The sequence below is a fragment of the Chenopodium quinoa genome, unplaced genomic scaffold (assembly GCF_001683475.1).
Source record: "Chenopodium quinoa cultivar QQ74 unplaced genomic scaffold, ASM168347v1, whole genome shotgun sequence".
In the NCBI taxonomy this organism is placed as follows: Eukaryota; Viridiplantae; Streptophyta; class Magnoliopsida; order Caryophyllales; family Amaranthaceae; genus Chenopodium; species Chenopodium quinoa.
Window position 1 is genome coordinate 570966 of NW_018743732.1, and position 21840 is coordinate 592805.

General features: G+C 34.0%; 3 protein-coding genes across 3 annotated transcripts; 1 reads left to right on the forward strand and 2 right to left on the reverse strand.

Moving 5' to 3' along the window:
- Positions 1–986: 986 nt before the first annotated feature.
- On the reverse strand, positions 987–4873 carry LOC110684677 (inactive receptor-like serine/threonine-protein kinase At2g40270). The gene is made up of 9 exons (XM_021861115.1): positions 4440–4873; positions 4205–4343; positions 3792–3863; positions 3483–3626; positions 3217–3357; positions 2520–3022; positions 2246–2436; positions 2019–2151; positions 987–1886 (listed from the first exon to the last, which is right to left on the reverse strand). The coding sequence occupies exons 1-9, from the start codon at positions 4537–4539 to the stop codon at positions 1288–1290; spliced, it is 2022 nt and encodes a 673-aa protein (XP_021716807.1). The 5' UTR covers positions 4540–4873; the 3' UTR covers positions 987–1287.
- A 6341-nt stretch (positions 4874–11214) lies between these two features.
- On the reverse strand, positions 11215–13669 carry LOC110684680 (uncharacterized protein At5g39865-like; the record flags this gene model as incomplete). The annotated part of the gene is made up of 1 exon (XM_021861119.1): positions 11215–13669. A coding segment is annotated over one exon (690 nt), but the record flags the coding sequence as incomplete, so codon positions are not given.
- Positions 13670–17504: 3835 nt separating this feature from the next.
- LOC110684679 (LRR repeats and ubiquitin-like domain-containing protein At2g30105) lies at positions 17505–21726 on the forward strand. Its single transcript, XM_021861118.1, has 10 exons — positions 17505–17815; positions 17885–17979; positions 18202–18354; positions 19017–19139; positions 19262–19362; positions 19748–19885; positions 20269–20317; positions 20917–20982; positions 21060–21179; positions 21256–21726. Exons 1-10 carry the CDS (start codon positions 17668–17670, stop codon positions 21364–21366), a joined length of 1104 nt encoding a protein of 367 aa, XP_021716810.1. The 5' UTR covers positions 17505–17667; the 3' UTR covers positions 21367–21726.
- The last annotated feature ends 114 nt before the right edge of the window (positions 21727–21840 follow it).

The following is a 21840-nucleotide window of genomic DNA, read 5'->3' on the forward strand; positions in this document are numbered from 1 at the left end:
GCTGTATGTAAATTAAACTAAATTTAAGTCATGGTTCTTTTTTCGGCCTGAATTGTGGTTCATCCTGATGCCTTGGCCGAAATTAGCTAACTTTCTTTTTCTGTGGCCTAGCCCTGGTCCATAATCGACTCTACACAAATGCTATTTCTATAATTTTGCCCGATTTTTCGTTTTTCGGTTGTCTCATTGAGTTTGCCCCATACCCTTCTCATGAGATATAATGCATAGAATTAGGTTGTTCAGTGGCGGTGATTATTCATTGTCATACTTTTTGTGTGTAAACACTTCATTGTCATATTTAATTCCTTAGTCTGATAAGTTGGTAGAGTACTAATTTTTTAATGCTAAGTATAAACCCTGCAACTTTGTTTTAGTCACTTCACATTATTATAGTGCAATTTGTCACTTTACTCTATATAAAATTCCTCTTTTAATCAACCACCAAATAATTTTGCTTAAGATATAATTAATCTGTCAGATGAAATTGATGAAGCATCCACCAAATTAACCAAAATTCATGGATTAATCAATTACCATGACAAAGTCCTCAACGGCGAAAAGATAAGGTCAAATTGACAGATTTGGGTTCCATATTTAATTACCCCTTAGCTTGAATATTTGGCAACATTAGATATTACATCACATTTTTAATAGTCATACTTTGACCTGCATCTCTTACATAACACAAAGATTAATTCTCCCTTTTCCTAATTTGCTATGTTGATTTAGTGCATTCAAGTAGCACAAATTGTATAGTCAGTACTCAGCAGTGGCATATTACTCTGTAATACATAGATCTATTAGAAAAGGTCCTTCACAAGGGCTCTTTTGATCTTAAACGATCTGCAAAGCTTGTGTTCAGGATAACTTTACACTCACAATATTCACTGCACACCCGCCTTAGTTAAAAGTTTAAGAGCCTGACTCAAACTGTTGTAAACGCAAATCTGTCTGAGTTCAGAGCACATGTTCAAGAAAGAAATCTAGTAGAGGAATCAAAGAATGTGCTTATATTGGATAAAAGAATAAACTATCTAAAAAAAATTGAGACACAGATCTGGCCAAGCAGCCTACAAAAAGAGCTCATTTTTCTCATTTATATACAGAAAATCACACGCTTAACGTCCTTTTAACAAACCTGTCTCAGAAAGCTCTGCTCCAGTATTGGTTTTTATACTCTAGGCTATGAACATGGCTTTGAGATGAAAGCCATAACCATGCCAAAAAAAAAAAAAAAAAAAATAAAATAAAATTACTCTAGGCTTTTACTTACAGGAGTAAACCCTACTAACTTCCATCCATGGACATAACTTCAAGCTCCGCCCACCACAGAGGAGATAACCTCGGAGTTGCCCCATCAGGCCCCATCCCTGTAATCTCTCTTAAACTTGCAGCAACATGTTTCATAGTCGGTCTCTCTTGTGGATCAGAGTGGACACAATCTTTTATGATGCAAAACAGTCTCTGGACCTCCTCGGCTTTAAACGAACTTAATGTTGGATCTATGATATCTTGTGGTAAGTAATCTTTATCCAAGCAGTCGAAAACCCAATCTGCTGCAGTGCAATTATCCTCCATGTAAGGCATCCTACCCGTAATGATTTCTAACAAAACCATCCCAAAGTTGTAGACATTGCCCTCTATATCTGTGAGTGCTGCCTCCAAAAGATGCATGGAAGGCGATCTCATTTTAGATACCGTTCCCACAGTCCAGAAGCTAAAATCTGATACTTTGGTTGCATAATCTTCTGATAGGTATATGGATGAAGACTGCAGGTCCCTGTGAGGTATGGGTGGGTTCAGCTGGTGCATATGTTCAAAGCAATAGGCCATACCCATTATTACACGTAGGCGCATCTTCCAGTCCAAGCGTTCAGCTTCTTTAACTGCAAATAAGGAGCTCACTTGTTACAAAGAAGCCGAGAAAGCAAAGTCGCTATACTTTTGTTTCTTTCTTTTTTTCATTTTTTTTTTACTTCAAGTTTCAAATTGAGATTGAGGTTGGATAAGATACTCACTGTGTAGATGTTCGAAGAGAGTTCCATTTGGCGCATATTCAAAAACCATCATTCTAGTAAAAGGCTTCTCCTCTTCACAAAATCCAATAAGGTTCACAAAATTCTTGTGGTTCACTTTGGACAAAGTTTCTATCTGTAGACAAAAGCAAAAATAATAAATAAAATATTAGATTCAGCTAATATAACTAATAGCAGGTTTAATTTATGTCAATGCACAGTATTACTACCTTCTTCCTAAACTGGGCTTCCAATTTTCTTGACCATTCCTCAGAAGACTTCACTGAAGTTGCCACCACAGCAATTTCGATGCCACTAGAAAGAGTACCTTTATATACAGTCCCATCGTTCAAAGTGCCAATTATGTTACTGAAATCTTCACAGGCTGTTTCAAGTTCAACTCTCTTAAGCTTTGGCACACCTGCAGTGTAAAAAAATATCAGTAAGAAATATGCTACAACAGTGATAGTTAGTAATTGATGTGTAGATGATGAAGCATCATACCTGAAACAAATGCTCTTTGAAGCTGTCCACTGAGCCCTGTGGCCCATGGTTTCACAGTACCTATCTTACTGCTTCTGCAGATTATAATGGCAGCTGCTGATATAATCAGAAGTGCCAAGCCACCAGCACCGGAGGCCCATATAATAACCTTATGATGCTTTGAGTTGGATCTTTTAGTGTTATCTGGGACTTGAGCAGCCTGTGCCGCCGGTGATACTGAAACAACAGGAGGATTTGCTGGTGTTGGAGAAGGGGAATCTGCAATCACAGAAGCAGGAGCAGGCACCAGCGAGGAGATGCCACTTGATGGCGATGGAGATGGTGATGGTGATGAGAAAGGAGAAGGGGATGGAGATGGCGAGTCCGAATGAGAAGGAGAGGGAGATGGCGCATGAGTTGATGGGGTCGGTGAAGCAGGCCTTTTGCCCCTAAGTCTCCTAAGTGGAAAGCCTGGCACTTGCAGCAAGCTCCTCCCAACAAAATTATCCGGCCGGGTAGTATACCTGAGAAAGAAGCAAGAGACAGGTTATAATTGAACAAGGTAATCTCCCAAGACTTTAAGAAAAGGAGAGAACGTTTATTATGCGGTTGGCTGAAAAGCACTATACTTTTAAGTAATCATGTGCCCAATTTACTTATAATTTTAACAATAGCAAAACAGGTAGATTTAGCATGAAGTCATTTCACAGGTTCTCACCAAGAAAAAGATTTACTGTAACAGCTTGCCCCAGCAGAAACAGTACGTAGGTATTCCTCATCCACCTGATGTTCAGATAGCATCTGAAGCTGATTAAGCACTGGAGATAAGCTACCAAGATTATTGTTGTTGTCCAGCAGACTGTATCAGATGCAAATGAGAGACAAAAACAAAGGATTAACAGAAGGTCCCTAAAGAGAAAAACGGAAAAAGAACAACTATTATAACATTTGATAATCTTAAGCATAATAATAGGATCTACTCACAGAATTGACAGCGAAAAGTTGTTCCCGAGATTAGAAGGGAGCGGTCCACTAAAATTGTTGTAACCCAAGTCTAGCATTTCCAGTTCTTTCAGGTCAGCTATCTCACTAGCAATTATGCCATCAAAGGAATTGTTGCGCAATATACTGAGAATGAGAAGTATAAAAGCCAACCAAAACAATCATTAAGAGAAACAGATGATTACAAGATAAAATGACACAAGCTAGAATATTGAAAAGATAATTTACAGTAATTCACTAACATAATAAAACCTCTACTATGAGGAATAAGCAATTAACTTATGCTCTTACATGGATTTAATATGATACAGATTTCCAAGTTCAGTTGCTAGTGTTCCTCCAAGACAAAGATCCTTCAAATTCCTGCGACTCGAAAATCACTGGATTTTAAGCCTTTAAAGGTTTAATTCATCAAAGTAAAGAAATTTGGGATATGAAATACTAAAAAATACTAAATCACAAGCATTAGAACATTAGCCAATTCGAATAACCAAAACATGAGTAATTGAGTATAATGGGAGACCATCAGATAATTCAGAATCCAATAGCCCTAATAACCAATTTACTTACTAAAAATAAACCACAGGAAATTAATACAAAATTAACCATAACAAAATATCAACATAACTAAAATCAAAATGCAGAAAAATTATAAAAAATTGAGAAAAAATTGCAGGAGAAAAATATAGAGATAAGGAACGTACAGAATTACAACATTGCCATCAGAACAAGAAACTCCAAACCAGGAACAATGATCCAAATCACCATCTTTATCACTCCAATTAGAAAGGGCATTAAAGGGATCTCTCACCACCTTTTCTTTAAACTTCAACAAAGCCAACCCTGTAAAATAAATAAAAAAAATAAAAAATTATTCACACCCTTAATCCATTTCAGCTTACTCCCAGAAATTATATGATTAAAGAAGCAGACTTTTACCTTCAGAATTAAGGGATGAACAAGGAAGAAGAAGAAGAAGCTGGAGATGAAATAAGAATGCCAAATTCACCCCATAAAACATCCACAAATTACTTCTCATCTTCAATCACTTAAAAAGCAGCAGAAATCTTCAGAAATTCTAGGTTTAATTCAGCCAAAGAATGCAGTTTCAGTTTAATCATATACTTCCAAAAAAAAAAAAGTAGCAAAATTCTATCTTTAATTAGATGAACTAACAAAGAACAGATCTTTTCAAATTTTCACCAAAATTCTTGAAAATTGAAGTTGGGAGGAAAGAGATAAAGGATGAGAGGAAGAACAAGAAGAAACGCGTTCACCATGAATGAGGGGTTAGCATTTTGACTAGTTTAAGTACTTTCATTTTCTGGGTTTTTTATTTATTTTTGGGGTTTAGGGAAATAAATAAATTTTGAAAAGTGGGTCTAATAGTAATAATGATTTTAATTTTTGAGTTGAACAAATATGAAAAATTAGAAAAAAGAAAACAGGAAGAAACTTACAAAGAAATTTAACCCTTTTATCGTGTCATTAATCCGCGTAATTTTAATTCTTATGCTAAATTGATAGCTGGGTTTTTAAAAAAAAATTATTGGCTTGAAAAGCATTTAGAAAGTTGATGGTTATTTACTGAGTTTACCGAATTCAATTATTGGTGGCTGAGAAGGTGAATAAATAGGAAGACTGAGTAAGAGCAGTTGAGTTCGTTTGTCTGAATCAGCAATTAAGGGGTGTTGGTTTCGTGACGACTAGTCAGCCTAAGCCCACCTTCGGCACCTTATTGAAGCCGCCATCTACACTATAAGTCCAATTGTATGCTCTATATTGCGTTACGGCTTACGGAGTATTAGCTTATCCGTGTGACGTGTCCGATAGTGAATTGACGATTTCATACTAATTAACTTATTGTATGAAGTAGTATTCGAGTGAAATATTATAACTTTGACATTATGTGTAATATTCTACTACCTCCGTTTCAAATTATTTGTAACGGTTTGACATAAAGTGTGAGTAGAAAATGTCTAATTGTTGTAAATAATATGAAACGGATGTAGTATAAATTTTGTATATTTATTGAATAACAACCAAAATACTTTATATGAAATATAACAAAGGATTACTTGCACATTTTAAAGCTTGTGTTTTCATATAATATTATATAGTAGGTCAAAATTTATAATAACATTTATTTGTGATGGACATTTAACACATTTTTAAATGTAGACATCAGGGCATTTTTTAAAACTCGAACTTTGATCATCAATTAATACATTATTGATATTTGATAAGAAATTAATATTCACTCACATCTTTTTTCTTGCTCATATTCTCCGTATTACGGAGTACATATTAGGAGATAATAATAATCTCCTTTGAATAATAATGTTCGCATCACTTGAATAATATCATCTTCGAGTAGCATATCTAGGCAAATGCTATAAAACCAAAGTCGAGTAAATTAAATAAGTAGCCTATCTAAGCAAATGCTAATTTTTTGAATCGAAACAAATCAAACAAATTAAAGCAAATTATTTTCGTTCAAACTCTACCCTAGTTATTAGTTATTACTAAGTACTATTTCGCCTATTCTTTAAGTGATTAGATGAAAAAATAAAGCAAACTTTTGTAATAAGTTCAACGTAAACATTTTTTCTGTATATTCCATACGATAAACCAAATAGAAAGGGAGAAATATTAATGCACTTAATTAGCCATGATATTTGCAATTATTTTTTCTTTTTGGCGTAAATGATACTTTGTATATGCAATTTTTACTGATGTGCATGGCTGCATTGTAGCAGGAGTTAAAATCTAAGAAATATTCCATATTTACTACGACGGAGTACAAATGCTAAATGAATGATTATCACTAAAGCAGTTTAAATGTGTAATTATGACCTTAATTATGATATTTGAGTTAGATCTTGTAGGTCTAAACATGATTAACCGGGTAATTAAAATGATTGAAAGAAAGGGAATGTTTGATTAAAAATTGTTTTAAAAAGCCGGTCGCGGCTTTTAAATAATGGTCCAAGTTCGATTCTGAGCAAAGTACGTTGACGTATATTTCCATGTTTTGCGCCGACTACAATTTTCCCCTCCACAAAACACATTACATGATCCAGCATTACCATAACTCTTTCCTTAATTTGTTATTGGGGCTGATTTTGACGCTATGATCCACCAACTTCTGACTGTCTTTGGTTTACTCGTATTTAGTTTTAGCTTCCATACATTTGAATTACACATACTTTTTTCTTGGCTACGATAAAATTTGAGATATGCTACGGAGGGGTGATTGGTGTTGCTCTTTTTGTATTTTTTTTTTTTTTTACAAAATCCTTTTGTATCATTTTAGTAAGCTACATTTTACCTCGTTCCGACTCATCAAGATATAGATCCGTTTTTAGATAGTAAATTTTCTAATTTTTTACTCCTTAATAGTTTAGGTCACGGTCTTGTGAAAAGACGTACCTAATATCCTCCATGCATCTTACTTTATAAAATAATAATAATAATAATATTTACCTTGTAATTTTTTTCAAGACATCCCAACTACTTACTCTATATATACGACATTTTATACTGTATATGATGACTAGTATATATTAGTGAAATTATTGGATTATCTTGCACAACTCTTAAATTAATCGTAATAAATAGGGGCTATATTGCTATTGAGCAAATTCTTTAAATTTAGGTCTAGTTTAATTGACACGGAAAATAAATTACCGTAGAAAGTTGTATTTCATGAAAGTTATTTCCCTCGTGAAATTTCTATGAATTTCATAAAGTTGTTTGGTTATGACAATGGGAAGTTGAAATTCCAATGAATTTTGATTGACCAAGGAGAACTTTAGTAATTAACTTCCTATGTTTTGTCTTCTTCTATTTTTGCTTTTTTGTGTCAACCAAACAAGTATTCATTTTACCAATTCTCATATTTTTTTACTTCCCCCATTTTATTTTGTCAAGCAAACAAGCTGTATTGGTATTAAAGCTAAGTGATATGAATTGACTATAATAAAAGATATGAAGTATTTTGTTAAGCTAAGTAGAAATTTAATTTTGAATCAATTAAAGTTTTAAAATTAATATGCTTGTGTAAGAAATGTTTATATAAGTATTATATTGTATTCAAAATTAAAAGCCTCACCAAGACAATCATATGCATGGACCATCACTCCATAAGCCAAGCACTCAAGAGTCAATAATAGAAAAACAAAAAGGATACATATATTTGCTATACATAATCATGATCCCCATTTTATATAAATATGTTCCTACAACTAGAGGCATTAATTCAGTTGTCCGAATCGAGTTCGGTGAGGTCGAGTCAAGTTGTATCTATTTTTAAACTTGACTAATTGAGTCATGCTAAATTATTGTGTTCACGTAAATTGAAATCTGAATCGGATATTTTTCGAATTAGTTTCGAATTGGCGGGTCGGATGTGGTTTTGACACCTCTAGCTACAACATTATTATACAAAGTATATTTGGACCTACTCAACAATATACTATACATGTACTACATTCCTACATGTCTATTACAGATTACATAGGCAATTGTAAATTTGTAATAATACAACTATACAAGTAGTAATTTGTACATTTACGTTAGAGACCCACTTATTTTGCCATTTCCACGTGAATGTTCCTTGGAACAGAGGTTGATTTAATTTCGTATGGTAGAAAAGGTGATGTATAAATGCATTTAATTCATATTTGCCACCTTACATTAATTAAAAAAAATATATAAATAAATGAAAAAAGTGTTAGAAATGGGGTCGACATTGATGAGTTGAATGATTAAATTGAAGTGAAAATGTTGTCTTTCTTGTGAAGATGACAAGCGGTGGTGTGACCATATATAATTAGCTTGATTGTCTTGCACTTCATCAAAAAGATATGAGTGAACTTAAAGCTTGGCTACAATCCGATCGAAAATTGCTGCCCCGCTCATTATATAGTTATAGTGACCTTATAATAATGAACTTCTTCCTCCATATACATGTTATGGTCGGGTATGTAACATGAGTCAGCGTGTAGGGGTAGTTAAATTTCTGTAATTGAAAAGTGATCAGTTTTGAAATAAATTGTACTCGTATTAAACACACTCAAATTCATATCGTCATTGTCAAATAGTTTCTAATACAAAAATGAATTACTCCGTAACATTATATAAGAACGGATTGTTCAAGAAACCAATAATTTAATTTAGAAGGGGTTGTTCCACATTCAATCAAATAATATATTCATATATGACATATAGACCATCTATATAGTTGATACGTACTAATACTTGGTATTGCTTATTCATAATATTGATGATAATATGTGTCATATATTTTTCAAACAAAATCATGTTAGCTTTATTTATGTATTTATGATAAATCTAGTACCAACTATTATTTACTTATTTAGCCAATCAAATGAAAGGTGCGATGTCCTTAAATAAAAGGAAAATTTGCCGGGAATAACACGGCCTTTGAGCGGTGTTCCAAAAATAGCACCACCTTTCGATTATTCACATTTATAGAGGAAGTATGTGAAAGGTCACGTACCATTTATAGCGGAAGTATGTGAAAGGTCGTTTTATTTTAAAATAATTGAAAGGTGGTGCTATTTTTGAAAGACCGCTCAAAAGTCGTGTTATACCCGACAAATTTTCCTAAATAAAAATGAAAGGTGCAATGTGTCATTCCCATAGATTCTAATATTCTACTAGTATAACATAGTCTCCATGTGATGTGAATCATATGAAATTAGACGTTAAAACTAAGATAAAAAAAATAATCATATATGCCATATATGTTAGATCCACCAAGAAAACGACGTATAGTATAAGTATAATATGTAGTATAACTTAGGGGCTATTTAGTTTGAACGGGGTAAATGGAATGAAATGAACAAAGGAAAGAAAGAGAATGGAATGAAAAACCCGGCCATCTTTATGTTTTAAAAAACAAAGTGAGACAAGCCACCTTCTCCGGACATCCAACCACCACACCGCCCCCTATTTTCTTCCACTTTCTCACCTTCTCCAGCCACCACCTAGCCACCCCATCACCCAGCCACCATTCGCCGCCCCTCGGCTCCCCCACCCCTCGCTGGCAATCTCCTCCCTCAAAACCCTTTCCCCGCCCCTTAAAAACCTAAAAAACCCTCCCCCTCCATGTAAAACAGTCGGCCAACACTCCCCCTACCCCAAAACTCTAGGTCATAATCAACTTGGAAGGATTTGGGGGAATTGAGAGAGTAAAGGAAATGGAAAAAAAGGCAAAACAAACAACAACAAAAAGAATGAGGACAGTTAATTCTCATTCCGTTTGATAAATACCCCCAACTAAACGGCCCCTTAGTCTAAAATCATTAATCAATCATTCAAAATTCACAATGTACATTGTAAAACAATGAGGAAAAGAATAATGTTGACAGTTGGGCTATGTTACTGGGCTTTTTTCTTGCCTCCCATGGGCTGTCTAGTGGCAACTAAAATTGTGGGCCACATAAAACGAAGATCTTTGCTTGCTTCTCAGTTTGGTCCTACTTCTGCTTCATTTTGTTTGTGTTACTAGAAAGGGAGGAAGAAACTCAGTACCAAATGTTTGGTAGGTAAAAGAAAGGATGGACTACAAGGGCCCTAACCACTCGTTGATTGGGGGAAGCTGCCTTGAAAAAAACCGACGGAACGGTAAATGCCTGAGATGACGCCGGGGATTATTCGGACCATTTTTCCCGCGTAGTTCGTCAGTCAAACCATGCCTATCTCTTAACATACGAAGTAAAATAAATTATCAGACCTTAATAGCTTAATCTGTTTGGATCAGTGGATAGGCAACACACACATTACGGTCAAGATTGATGAAGTAAAAAGAACTATTTTCAGTAATTCTAACCTGAGATGTTCCAGTGAACATGTGAACATACCACTCCCTAAAATTGATCAAACAGACTACCAGAGGGATTAACTTATGTTAGTTGAGGTACCAAACCTAACTGTCTACCTTCCTCTCATATTCACAAAGTAATAAACTGTATTTATTTTCATATAATATTCTTATCTTTACCATTTTTTTTCCATTCTATATGTGTGACAAAGTCATTATATATAGTTAAAATAAATAGTTTTTTAAACTATCACACGCACCGCAAATTTGCAAGTGTATAGCGCTAGCATTATACACTACATACAAGTCTTATAGTGAGGGAAGATGATGAATTGACATGGTACATTGATTACTTTTTTCTAAATTGCTTGAAACTATTGTATGATGAGGAGGCCTGCAGTAAATTTTCTGTTTTTCATCTTTGATAGATGAACAATAGTCTTTCAGTATGCAGAACAAAACATTTTGATGTTACACTGCCACCTTCTATTGTCTCTATAAATGAGTTGACCAAGTCTAATCTTCGGAACAACCACATCTCTGTTCAAATTCATGCTGAAATTTTGTCCTGCAACAAAAATACAATTGTTGGACCTGGGAAATAATGGGTTAACTTCCTAGCATTGGAGAATTCTTTAAACCTTAGCTACAAGCTAAAACCAATTTACAGGACTAATTCCACATTTCCACCCCAATTCTCTGAGCAAACTAGACTAGCAGTTCTTGACCTTTTCTCGTAACAAGATCACCGGCAGCTTGGATATCCTGGCAAAGCCTACAAAACCTTATTTCCTTAAATATATCCAACATCTTAAATCTATAGGTTAGCTGATCAAAACTCGATTAAAGATGACACTTGGGAATTGACTCTCTACAAATAGATGGAATCCTCAATAGAAGATGTCATCAACAACTTGACTTCTGCTAATGTAGGAACAGGAAGCTCTGGAGTTGTGTACAAGGTAGCTATGCCTAATGGGGAAATCCTCGCGGCTATAAAGATGTAGTCAAATGAAATAGGGACATTGGGCTGTAACTACAATTGAATCACATTCTGTCTATAAATTCCTACATTGTGGAAGCTAACTCCATCAGCTTTATGCTTTCGTACATTGAATGAACAATGAGCATTTTAAAATTCATAGAGTACATCACAGTTATTCGATCTCTTCATTCTAACTTTGGAATAGAAATTCTGGTTTACTACTCTACCACATTCTGTTCACATCATTGAATCTTTAGGAATAGCAAATGCAAGCAAAACCACCACTCTTACCTACACTCATCAACCACTATTCAGTAATCAGTACAGCAATAATCACCCAACCCCTCATCGATCATCTACAATTGTTGATCTCTAATCATTACATCAGTATCCAGGTAATCTGTGAATTCATAGCCATCCCAAATAGCACAGTAAAATTACCAAATGAAACCGCAATGTGGTAGGAGCAGCACATTACTGTCAAATGAAGCATTTTATAGCAAACTCTGTTGAAATCAACCCATCTGATATTCTGATGTATCATTTGAAAGCAGATATTACCATATTCTGTTTCAACGCATCCTCTCAACAGCTTATAGACATTCAAAGCTACCATGCTGTCTCTAAAAGATCTATCACAGCATACAATGGCTTGGGATTTTCTTTCTGTGAAATCGAATCCATTTTTACAAGATGGAACAAATCAAAGCTTCAAACATAAATGTGGAGCTGAGGCTCATACACTTGAAGGAAGAAAAAAAAAAAAAAACTTAATGATCCCTTAAGAGAACATAAAACTAACACACTTAAAATCATCAAAATACTCAAAAGCACGCATACCCATGTCACTAAGAACAGTAAGAACACAATAATCTGCTAAACATCGTTATGTGATTAATAGACACAGCTTTAATTAAGCAAAAAACTACTTTCCACATCCCGAAACAATAATCATAAATCATATGAAGTAATTTATCATGTCTGGAAAAAATTGTCACATTAAATAGCTCATGTCATACGAGTATTTCCTTTAATAGTAGGGACAGTGCGACAATTATTTTAGAATACCCCGACTGATAAAATGACAAAGAGTAGGCACCTCATTGAATAATGACCACCACAAACGTTAAAAATGGATCAACACATCATTGTTATGCATGTAGTACTAGTACAAAACACACAACATGATTCATTATCATCAAGTAACTCATGGGTTATGAAAGGGACAACTCTAACCCAGCTCAGTCTTTTTTTCATACTAGTATATAATGTGCAAACATTAACTATCAACCAAACACATTAAGTAGAATTCAACCTTCCAAAGATGCTACATTTCACATTTGTCAAACCCACCTAATTCTAACCTCCATTATTTCCATCATCATCATCATAATTATTAATTTTAAAATTATAATATAAATACTATAAAAAAACATTATAATATTAAGTTTATCTCAAAAAAAAATCCTACCTTTTTTCCGTTTATGTCATCATCAACTTTACACAACACATAGATAACAAAAACAACCAAATCCAAACAAAATGTCAAATTTCTCTTGGACCTAATTGGGCCTTAATGGGCCTAAACAAACCCAAAACTAAAAACCCAAAAAAAAAATAAAAAAATGGACCTGTCTATGAAAATCAGCAGGCGTTAATCGGAGCTAAAATCGGACGGTGGAGAAGAGGCGAAGAACAATCAGGACATCTAATCAGACCGTTCTCATTGCACACCAAACAAGATCGAAACCCAATTTTTTCCGAGAAGATTTTATGACTACCGCTACAATCGGCGCAGAGGATAAATCTATACCCACCGCACGTGACGCACGTGCCGGGCTTTTTCGGTGGTATTCCAGAAACAAGCTTCTTGAGTTCACCGATTTCGTTGAGATATTTAACTTCGTCGGCCCCACCAATGTATCTTCCACCAATGAAAACCCGAGGTAATGACAGCTGTTCAGCGGGTTTTAACCCGAGTAGTTCCCGGAGCTCCGACATAAAGCCCAAATCCATTAATATGTCACGTTCATCTATAACCACCTGAAAGCCGTGTAGTATTGCTATGACTGATCGGCAAGCTTCGAATGTGTGCCGGATTACCCGGAGACTGGTGTAGTAAACCACGATTCGGGCCTCGGGGGAGGGTGGTTTTGGGCCGTCTTCTCTAGGGCCGGGGATTGTTGTTGTTGGGTCGGATCTGTTGGCCCATTGTTGGAGGAGGGAGTTAGCGGTGCGAACGCGGTGGAAAACGGAGCGGACGGTTCGGGTTTGGGTTTGGGTATGGGTCGAGGCAGAGGGTTGGCGTTTAAGGGGGAAAAATCGAGGTCGAAATCATGGATGTTGCAGAGATTTTCGATGTCTTTAAAGGAAGAACATCGGAAATTGGAGGAATTGAATTTGTGTTTAGGAGTGTTATTATTGGATTTTTTAGGGGATGATGATGATTTAACCCACGAAGACGGCCACATTGACCCGACCCGGGAAACCCAGAAAATCAACGCATTAATTTAGTAGAGATTTGAGATTGAGGAGAGAGAAAATGAAAGAAAATGGTGGTATTGGTGGTGGTGCAGTGCAATTGGTTGTGTTATGGGGAGTAACGTAAAGGGGAGAAGGAGATGCAAAAATGAAAGAGAGGGAATTTGAGGTGGTGGGAAGAGAGAAAAACAGGAGAGAGAAAATAAAAGGCTAATTAGGTTTCGAGGTTGTTAAGTTGGTTGGATTGGGGAAACTTTTTTTATTTTTAAATTTTTTGTGTGAGGGAATAAATTTATGTATATAGGGGTATAAAGGCTTAAGGGTAATATATATTGTTGATATGGATTAACAAAAAGGGTGTTAGAATTATCATGTACTTTCTTGATTTATAAATAATTGTAGATGAGGGTTGTGTTTGAGGAATGTAAAATAATGTTAAACTTATTGTGATTTTTTCCTTTGATATAAGATTGTCTAGATCTTCCTTTAATGATTTAATGTGGTCATGTTTAAAGTTATGTTTAAGGATATTATTGGTGGTATAAGGTGTGTATGATGTTATAGTCTAGAAAATCAATTTTAGTTGTTTTACTTGTCATATACGAGTATTGTCTTTTTTTTTTTTTTTTAAAAAGCACATATATTGTCTTGTTGATTTATTTGTTCATTTTGGATTGCTTGATGAATTATACATGTTGCATAGTCATGTAAAACAAACATCAATTCCCTTCAAAGAATTCCATCATTTTTTATAAAAGTATGAATTATGACTAATGTTGTATCTAGTCATTTGATTTTCACTTAACTAAACTTAGTTTAACTTATTTTAACGAACTTAAACTTATTATGTATAGCTCTTGTCATAAGTTTTGGTGTTTAGAGAGATATAAGGACGAATGATGAAAATCGATTCCAGGATCGTTGGAACCAATAAGGTAGCTCTCGTCATAAGTCAATTGTTCTATATATACTTATTATACCCTCATTTGGCCTTATTTTGATTTACTTTATTTTTAACAAAAATAAGTAAAATAAAGCGAACAAGACATGACCTAATTGTGATAAAATGCTACAAACCACAAAGGATTTTTCACATTTATAGATTGAGTTACACTATTTAAAATACACTTGATAATGAAAATAGGAGAGAAGTGTTGTTTTCAGTTTTCACTAATTTATTTTTATTTTATTTTTATATATTTATTTATTTTTATTTTTATTTTTATTTTTGAGAAATTGTTTTCACTAATTAATACTATGTAGAACTCTAATTAACGAGATATTATCTCAGTTTTGATTTAAAAACTACACACTACGAATTAATTTATATCAAATGACCATTAGTTTCAACATGTTTTTTTTTTTTTTTGAAAATAAACAAAACACGAGAAGAGAGAGAAAAAATACTCACCCTAGAAGTATGCAAATTTTTTTTTATTTTTTTTCTTTAGTGAACGCTACAAGGAAATAATGTAGATGAAATTCAATTTCAAGTCTTGAGTATTATCCATGCAAAACTTTAGCCAATTAAACTGCTAGTTAGCAATGATATGCACCTTAAAACCCAATAATGAGATTAATGAGGTCCCACTTGTGAATACTCGAAGGATAAGAATGGTGGAAACCGTATTTATATGTTTGGAAGGAAGAGATTGTCATTAGGTGGAGGCAATTTTGGATTAGATACCAATTTCTTTTTGACAAACTTTTAAATAAAACGGATGTTCAGTAAATTACTGAGCATCCGTTATAAAGTGATAATAAAATGTGCAAAAGTTACACTAAAACGCACAAAAGTTACCCTGACATATATAAGAGTTATTTATGCTTCATTGATAAATTTGACAAAAGTGACACTAAATTTAACAAAAGTATTCCCGATGTACAGTAAATTACTGAAAACCGGGTGTATACAAAAGTTTTCCTTTCTTTTTTCGTTTGTTCCATCCCAGCTGGTTAATTAATCAATTAAAAAATGATTACAGATCCTAACAAATGAAAGACATTAATTAGCTAAAAAGGACATTGGACCGGGTCAAATCTTTTGATGTGAAATGTGCTCCTCTCCTCGTGGGAGCCATATACTTTGCCTCATCTATTAATCACATGTGGATCTCTGTTAAGATAGACCTATTTTACTAATTACGAATATAATAATAATCATGTCCATGCTTCTTAATGATTATGTCATGTTGATTACTACATATTTTTTAATTTGTTCTTTTTGTTTTATGAAAAGGATTATAATAAGTTATGATTAATTCCAAATCAAAATCTTTTGTGAATGTGTATCATTCTAAAACCTTTAATAGGCCACTGAATAATGATCATAACTAGAGTATTTTATTCATAAATTAATTATATTTCTAATTTTTATAAATTATGTTTAAATGTGTCTTTAATTTGGAGTATTAAGTAATTAGTCATATTTCTAATTTCTTTAAGTAATGCTTAAACTGTATTGATTTAGTAGGTCCAATACTTATTTGTGTCAATTTATGAGTTTTGTTTGCTTGAGTTATTAATTTATTGTATTATGTATTTTTTTTTTAAAGATAAGATGAAGGGTCCTATCGGGCCGAAATCCCTCACGGGTCAACTCGGTCCTAGTTAGCAGGCTAGACAATTTGGGAGAGTGGGGGGAAGGTAAGGGAATCCCACTCCCAAATTGTCACTAGTGGGGATTAGACCTCCAAGCTCATTGTTGGAAGGTGCTCTCCTTTCCACCATATACATATACATGTCTTTAGTTATTTGATTGAAAATAGTGAAGTATTGTTCTCACCTTCAAGAATCCTAGGATGATGTTAGGAAAAACAATCAAAACATATTAGAAGGATTACTCATTTTATGTACGTAGTAATATAAAATACTAGAAATACAAAACATATCATACTTGAAGAAATAAAATCTACAAGCAATATTATTTAGTAATCAATCTGTAGAAGAGCTAAGGTATTTAACTAAACTGAATCCAATTTTGTACAAAAATTTAATTTGTACTGAGTATTAAATAATCCGTAAGAGATATGATAAATTACTCAACTGAACCTCGTGCGAGATACGGAGTACCAAATTACCAAGTACTACACTATTACTGCATATAGAATATAGATGGTGGTGAGGTATAGTAAAATTCTACTTCACTTTAAATTGAAAGGCATTATTGTAGGAGAGGATATATATATACAAAAAAAAAAAAGAGGAAACATTGAGGGCATGTGGTGTTACTTGAAATGGGGTAATTGATTGGGGCAAAGTGGGTTCTGAAAAAGGGTAGATTGATTATATGGTACTCAATACTCATTTTAGCAGAAGAGATATATTCACATGCATATGCATGCTTCTTATGGTCCCTCCATTTTTAACAATTTTCATTTTCATCTTCATCTTCTCCATTCTTCAGGTCATGGTCCCTACTTTTTTTTTTAATCTCATTTGTGTCATAGGCCCATCCAATGCGGCCTGTTTTATCTGGGCTTTCATGTAGCTAAAGCCCATCCAATTTGTTCCTTGAGAACTCGTTATCCAATTTAACTACATGTGTAAAGGGGTGTTTGTTTCATCAAGTTGGAATGAATTAGTATGGTATCTCATACTTAAGAGGTATGGATTCTAAAATTTGTTTGATTTTATTGTTGAAATGGATTCTATCTTCGTTAATAAAATGGATTGTAAATATTAAGGGAGGGGTGGGGATGGAATTACATGGGTACAAGGGAGAGTCAGAAATTCCAGTACTAAAAACCTCGACTAAACAAAATGCTAGCAATGGATTCTAATTACAATTCCTGCAAAAGAAAGAAGAAGAATTTGACACAAACACCAGCACTGAACTCAATAACCAAGAAATGTCAGAAATGGTGGAGTTGAAGATCCAATTCGGAAACCAAAGATTTCCACTGTCAATTAACATTAATTCCACCATTTTTGACCTCAAACAACATCTCATGGACTCCACTAACGTCCTCCCTAAAGGCCAGCAGCTCATTCACAAAGGTATCCTTCAATCTTGATCATGGCTTAATCATTTTTTGAATTAATATTAATTTTGGTTTTTATTTGTAGGAGCTAAATTGGTTGATTCAAAAACATTGAGGGATTCGGGTATTATTAATGGGTCTAAAATCATGGTCACGGCTTCTGGTGGTAAATTTCAAGGGGTAATAATTTCTTCTTACTTCCCTTCTTTGGATGAAATTAGTTTTAGGGTTTAAATTATATAAACAACTGATCAGTTTGATGTTAATTATGGGATTCTTTTTGCTGTTTGATTTTCGGTTTTAATGAATTATTTAAAGAATCGATGATTTTGATGTTGATTTAAGGTATTTTATTAGGGTTTGGATTTTTTATAGAATTGATTGATTTGGTGTTGATTTTAGGGTAAATCACCTGTGGTACCGACTTATCAGAAGATTATGAATGAAAATCGATCCCTCAATTCTGCACCTATTAAAGATACCAACATACTTAAGTCGAGTGTTGATCGGTGGAAGATGTTTAGGGTAATTGGTCTTGCTAAGTCTAATTTGAAGGTAAAACCCATAATCTTTTATTGCAAGTTTCATAATGTGGCATAGTTGATGCAAGTTTTATAATGTGACATTTTGTGCAATTTTTGTTGAGTGTGGAAATTTCTGAAAATGAACATGTTATTCAGATTTTGCGTTTTAGTGTTGGAGCTATTTTCCTTGGTTTAGTCATGTCCCTGGATTATGGGAATGATTAATTTCAACCAATGGTAAACTATTGTTTATAATGCAATCCGATGTGGATTTTTGAAGGTATAGGAGGAGGAGAGAGAGTGAAGGAATTTTTAAGATTTAAACATGAAATCGTAAAAAAAAGGAGGGTTAGAGGTGTAGATGATTGTTATGATTCTCATGTGTCACCTTAGAAATCTTTTCTCATTGTAGAAGAGGGTGGGTTCTTACTTTAGAAATGGAGGGAAAAAAAAAATTATAAATGAACTATAATTGTTTATTTTATTTTTAATTATTGTTATTGCACATTGGTCAAGGGTAAGGATAAGGTTCTATCTATACCCATCCCTCCCTTCCCACGCTGCCGAAGTTGGGAGGCTCTTTGATGTTGCACTGTTGTAGTATCTGTTCATATAGTTCCTGGGATTATTTCCATGATAGTGTTCTTTTATGTATTCAATTAATGTATATTTCGTATATTGGAAAATCCAAAGGCTATACCTGATGAAGTATGGGAATGTAGATCGTCTTCAGGCTCTTGTCCTAAAGTGCTTGATCTCAGCAACAACTATATTCGTGACATACCCTCCAAAATTAGCTGCTTGACATCTATCAAGGTAAAGAACTAAAACTAAAGGGATTACTCTTCATTTTGTCTTGGTTATCAAAAGTTACATAAATTTACTCTGCTGCTAGAAAGTTGTTATAAACATTGTGCTTCTGTATTCTGGTTTTGTAGAAGTTGATTTTGAATGCAAATGATCTCTCAGATGATTCAATAAGTTGGGAAGGCCTAACTCAGTTGAAATATTTGAACTATCTTTCTTTGGATCAAAACCAGTAAGTTCTCTAGATATAATAAGACTTGCCTCCCATGTTCGGATTTTTAAAAAATATTTCCCGTATATAATTAATAGAAAGAAAAGATTGATTGCATGTCCCTGAGGTAATCAGTCACAACTGTTTTGAGGAGAGTTTTTGCAAGTTATCACCCTGATTTTGGGACTGGCGGGGGTTGAGAAATTATAGTAAAAGGAAATTTATGTGAAGAGCTCTTACTTTCAAAACAATTTCCATAAAGAGAACTCAGGTGTATAAACATGCATTGTAATTATGGCTCGTTCATCCCCCTCCCCCAAACCCCAATTCTGTATTCTGATTACTTGGTGAGAATTATCAGATGCAGTCCCATACTAATTAATTTTAAATGCTATATCTTTTGCAGGTTGACTTATCTACCTTCTTCCTTGGGTGAACTTACTTCCCTGGAGCAGCTGCACGTTGCAGGCAACAAACTGGAAAGGCTACCGGTGGAAATTGTTCTTTTGACTCGGCTAGAGATTTTTAAAGTTAACAACAACAGGTGTGTAGCTACTCTATCCAACATTTGGTAATTTCATTTTGATTTATGATATGCAACCCTAGATCATCAAATCCGTAGCCCAGCATGTCTAGGGTAAATCTGACAGCATGTGCTGTTATCTTAGCTTGAGATATATGGGGACTATGAAGTTAAAGTTCTTGATGTTAGTGTATATGCTGTAGACTTTAACTACTAGTAGTTTTTATGACTTAGTGACTGTAGCAGTTTGTGAGGCTTATTTGTGAGTTGGTTATTATCTTCCTTAATCTGGTTTGAAATTTGTAAAAATTTATGAGCTTAACATAATTTGCACATATTCTGTGTCAATTTGACATTTTTGCTTCAGTATCATATTGACTTGATTCTTTCCTTTTATTTGCCAGTCTAAGTGCGGTACCCTCTCATATAGGCGACTGCAATGCTTTAATTGAGGTATGTAATTCTGTCTTTGGATTAGTAGCAGAAAAAAAAAGTGCAAAGCAGGCCGTTAATAATAATTATAAAAAAATTATCCTTTCAGTACAAAAATTTAAATAAAACCACCTGAAGTCTTAATTGTTATTCAATCCATCACCTTTAGACGCTTTTCAACAGTCAAATGTCACATAAAGCATTAAAACTTTTTTTTTTTTTGTTTTATATCGATGTATATGAGCTTTCTTTCTTTTAATTTTTTATTTATTTTTTAAAACAGAAAGAGATTCAATGCTAAAAGTATGAATGTAAATTTTCCCATTGACAGCATGTTTTCACAGATGCTGTAGACAGCACTGAGAATTAAAAGGTGATATATGCTTTTATCCATCCCCAGGGTTGAGGAGTAGTTTACTGATTAAAGACGCCAGTTAAGGGTATATTTTGGCTTATAATAAATATTTTTTCTAGGGGTAAAAGGAAATTTTTGAGCTGGCAACAGAAATACAGATGCTGTATTACTTTCTTTGAACTCAAGTTGTAGCATCTTTAAGCTCTAATCAACGTATTTTATGATGTCAGTCAGTTTCCTTACTGAATTTGTTTTGTATGGCTAGGTCAATATATCCTTTAATCTTCTCAAAGAGTTACCTGAGACATTTGGCAAACTACAAAAGTTGCAGGTTGAATTCCATACATTATTTGTGCTATTTTACCATGTCTGTTGCTTCAATACATAACCAATTTTTTTCTGCATTAGGCATTGCATCTTCAGAATAATCCACTTAAATCACTGCCATCTACTCTATTGAAAAATTGTGTCAAGCTTTCAACTCTTGATGTAACAAACACACAAATAGCTGTTTATGAGCTTCGGCAGGTATGCTGCTTTCCTTCACTAGCTTGATTGATGCTTTATGTTTCAAGGATATGAATTTATTGAATCTATTTTCCAGATTGAGGGATGGGAAGATTTTGATAAAAGGAGAGTCTTGAAACATAATAAGAAATTGGAATGCCGCACTGTTGACTCTGCTGACTTTGACGAAGGTGCTGATAAAAATTGATCTCCAAACACAAATACATATTGTAAAGAATGCTGCTACCTGAGGATCATATTTTTCAGGACTTGCTGTGTCTTGTTGTTCTTTTGGTAGTAGGGTTAGAATTGAAATCTACAGAACCATATTCTCTATGTGGTGGTGGTCCTTGTGGATCATGGAGTTGCTGTAACATGGAAATATATACATCTTGTAATTGATAATTGTTATGTGTAGGACGGTAGGATTGCATACCTCCAGTGAGATTTTCCTGGTGCAAGCGAATCTGTTATAACCACACGTCCTTACCATTTATTCAATATGGATCCATCTTGTAATCCGAAATAATTCACAACTTTATTGTTTGTCATCTTTTGACACTTTCAACATTTGATCCTAGCTAAGTAGCTAGCTCAAGGATTTACAGACTTACAAATTTACACTTCAGCCAACTTTCACAATAAACAAATCACCATATTAAGATAACCCCTGAAAAGAGGG

Coding starts and splice junctions, on each gene's coding strand:
- LOC110684677 (XM_021861115.1), bottom strand. CDS start 4,539: ATGAGAAGTAATTTGTGGATGTTTTATGGGGTGAATTTGGCATTCTTA. Junction 4,344..4,439: donor TTCATCCCTTAATTCTGAAG/GTAAAAGTCTGC, acceptor TTTATTTTACAG/GGTTGGCTTTGTTGAAGTTT. Junction 3,627..3,791: donor CTGTATCATATTAAATCCAT/GTAAGAGCATAA, acceptor TCTCATTCTCAG/TATATTGCGCAACAATTCCT.
- LOC110684679 (XM_021861118.1), top strand. CDS start 17,668: ATGTCAGAAATGGTGGAGTTGAAGATCCAATTCGGAAACCAAAGATTT. Junction 18,355..19,016: donor TTGCTAAGTCTAATTTGAAG/GTAAAACCCATA, acceptor GAAAATCCAAAG/GCTATACCTGATGAAGTATG. Junction 20,318..20,916: donor ACTGCAATGCTTTAATTGAG/GTATGTAATTCT, acceptor TTGTATGGCTAG/GTCAATATATCCTTTAATCT.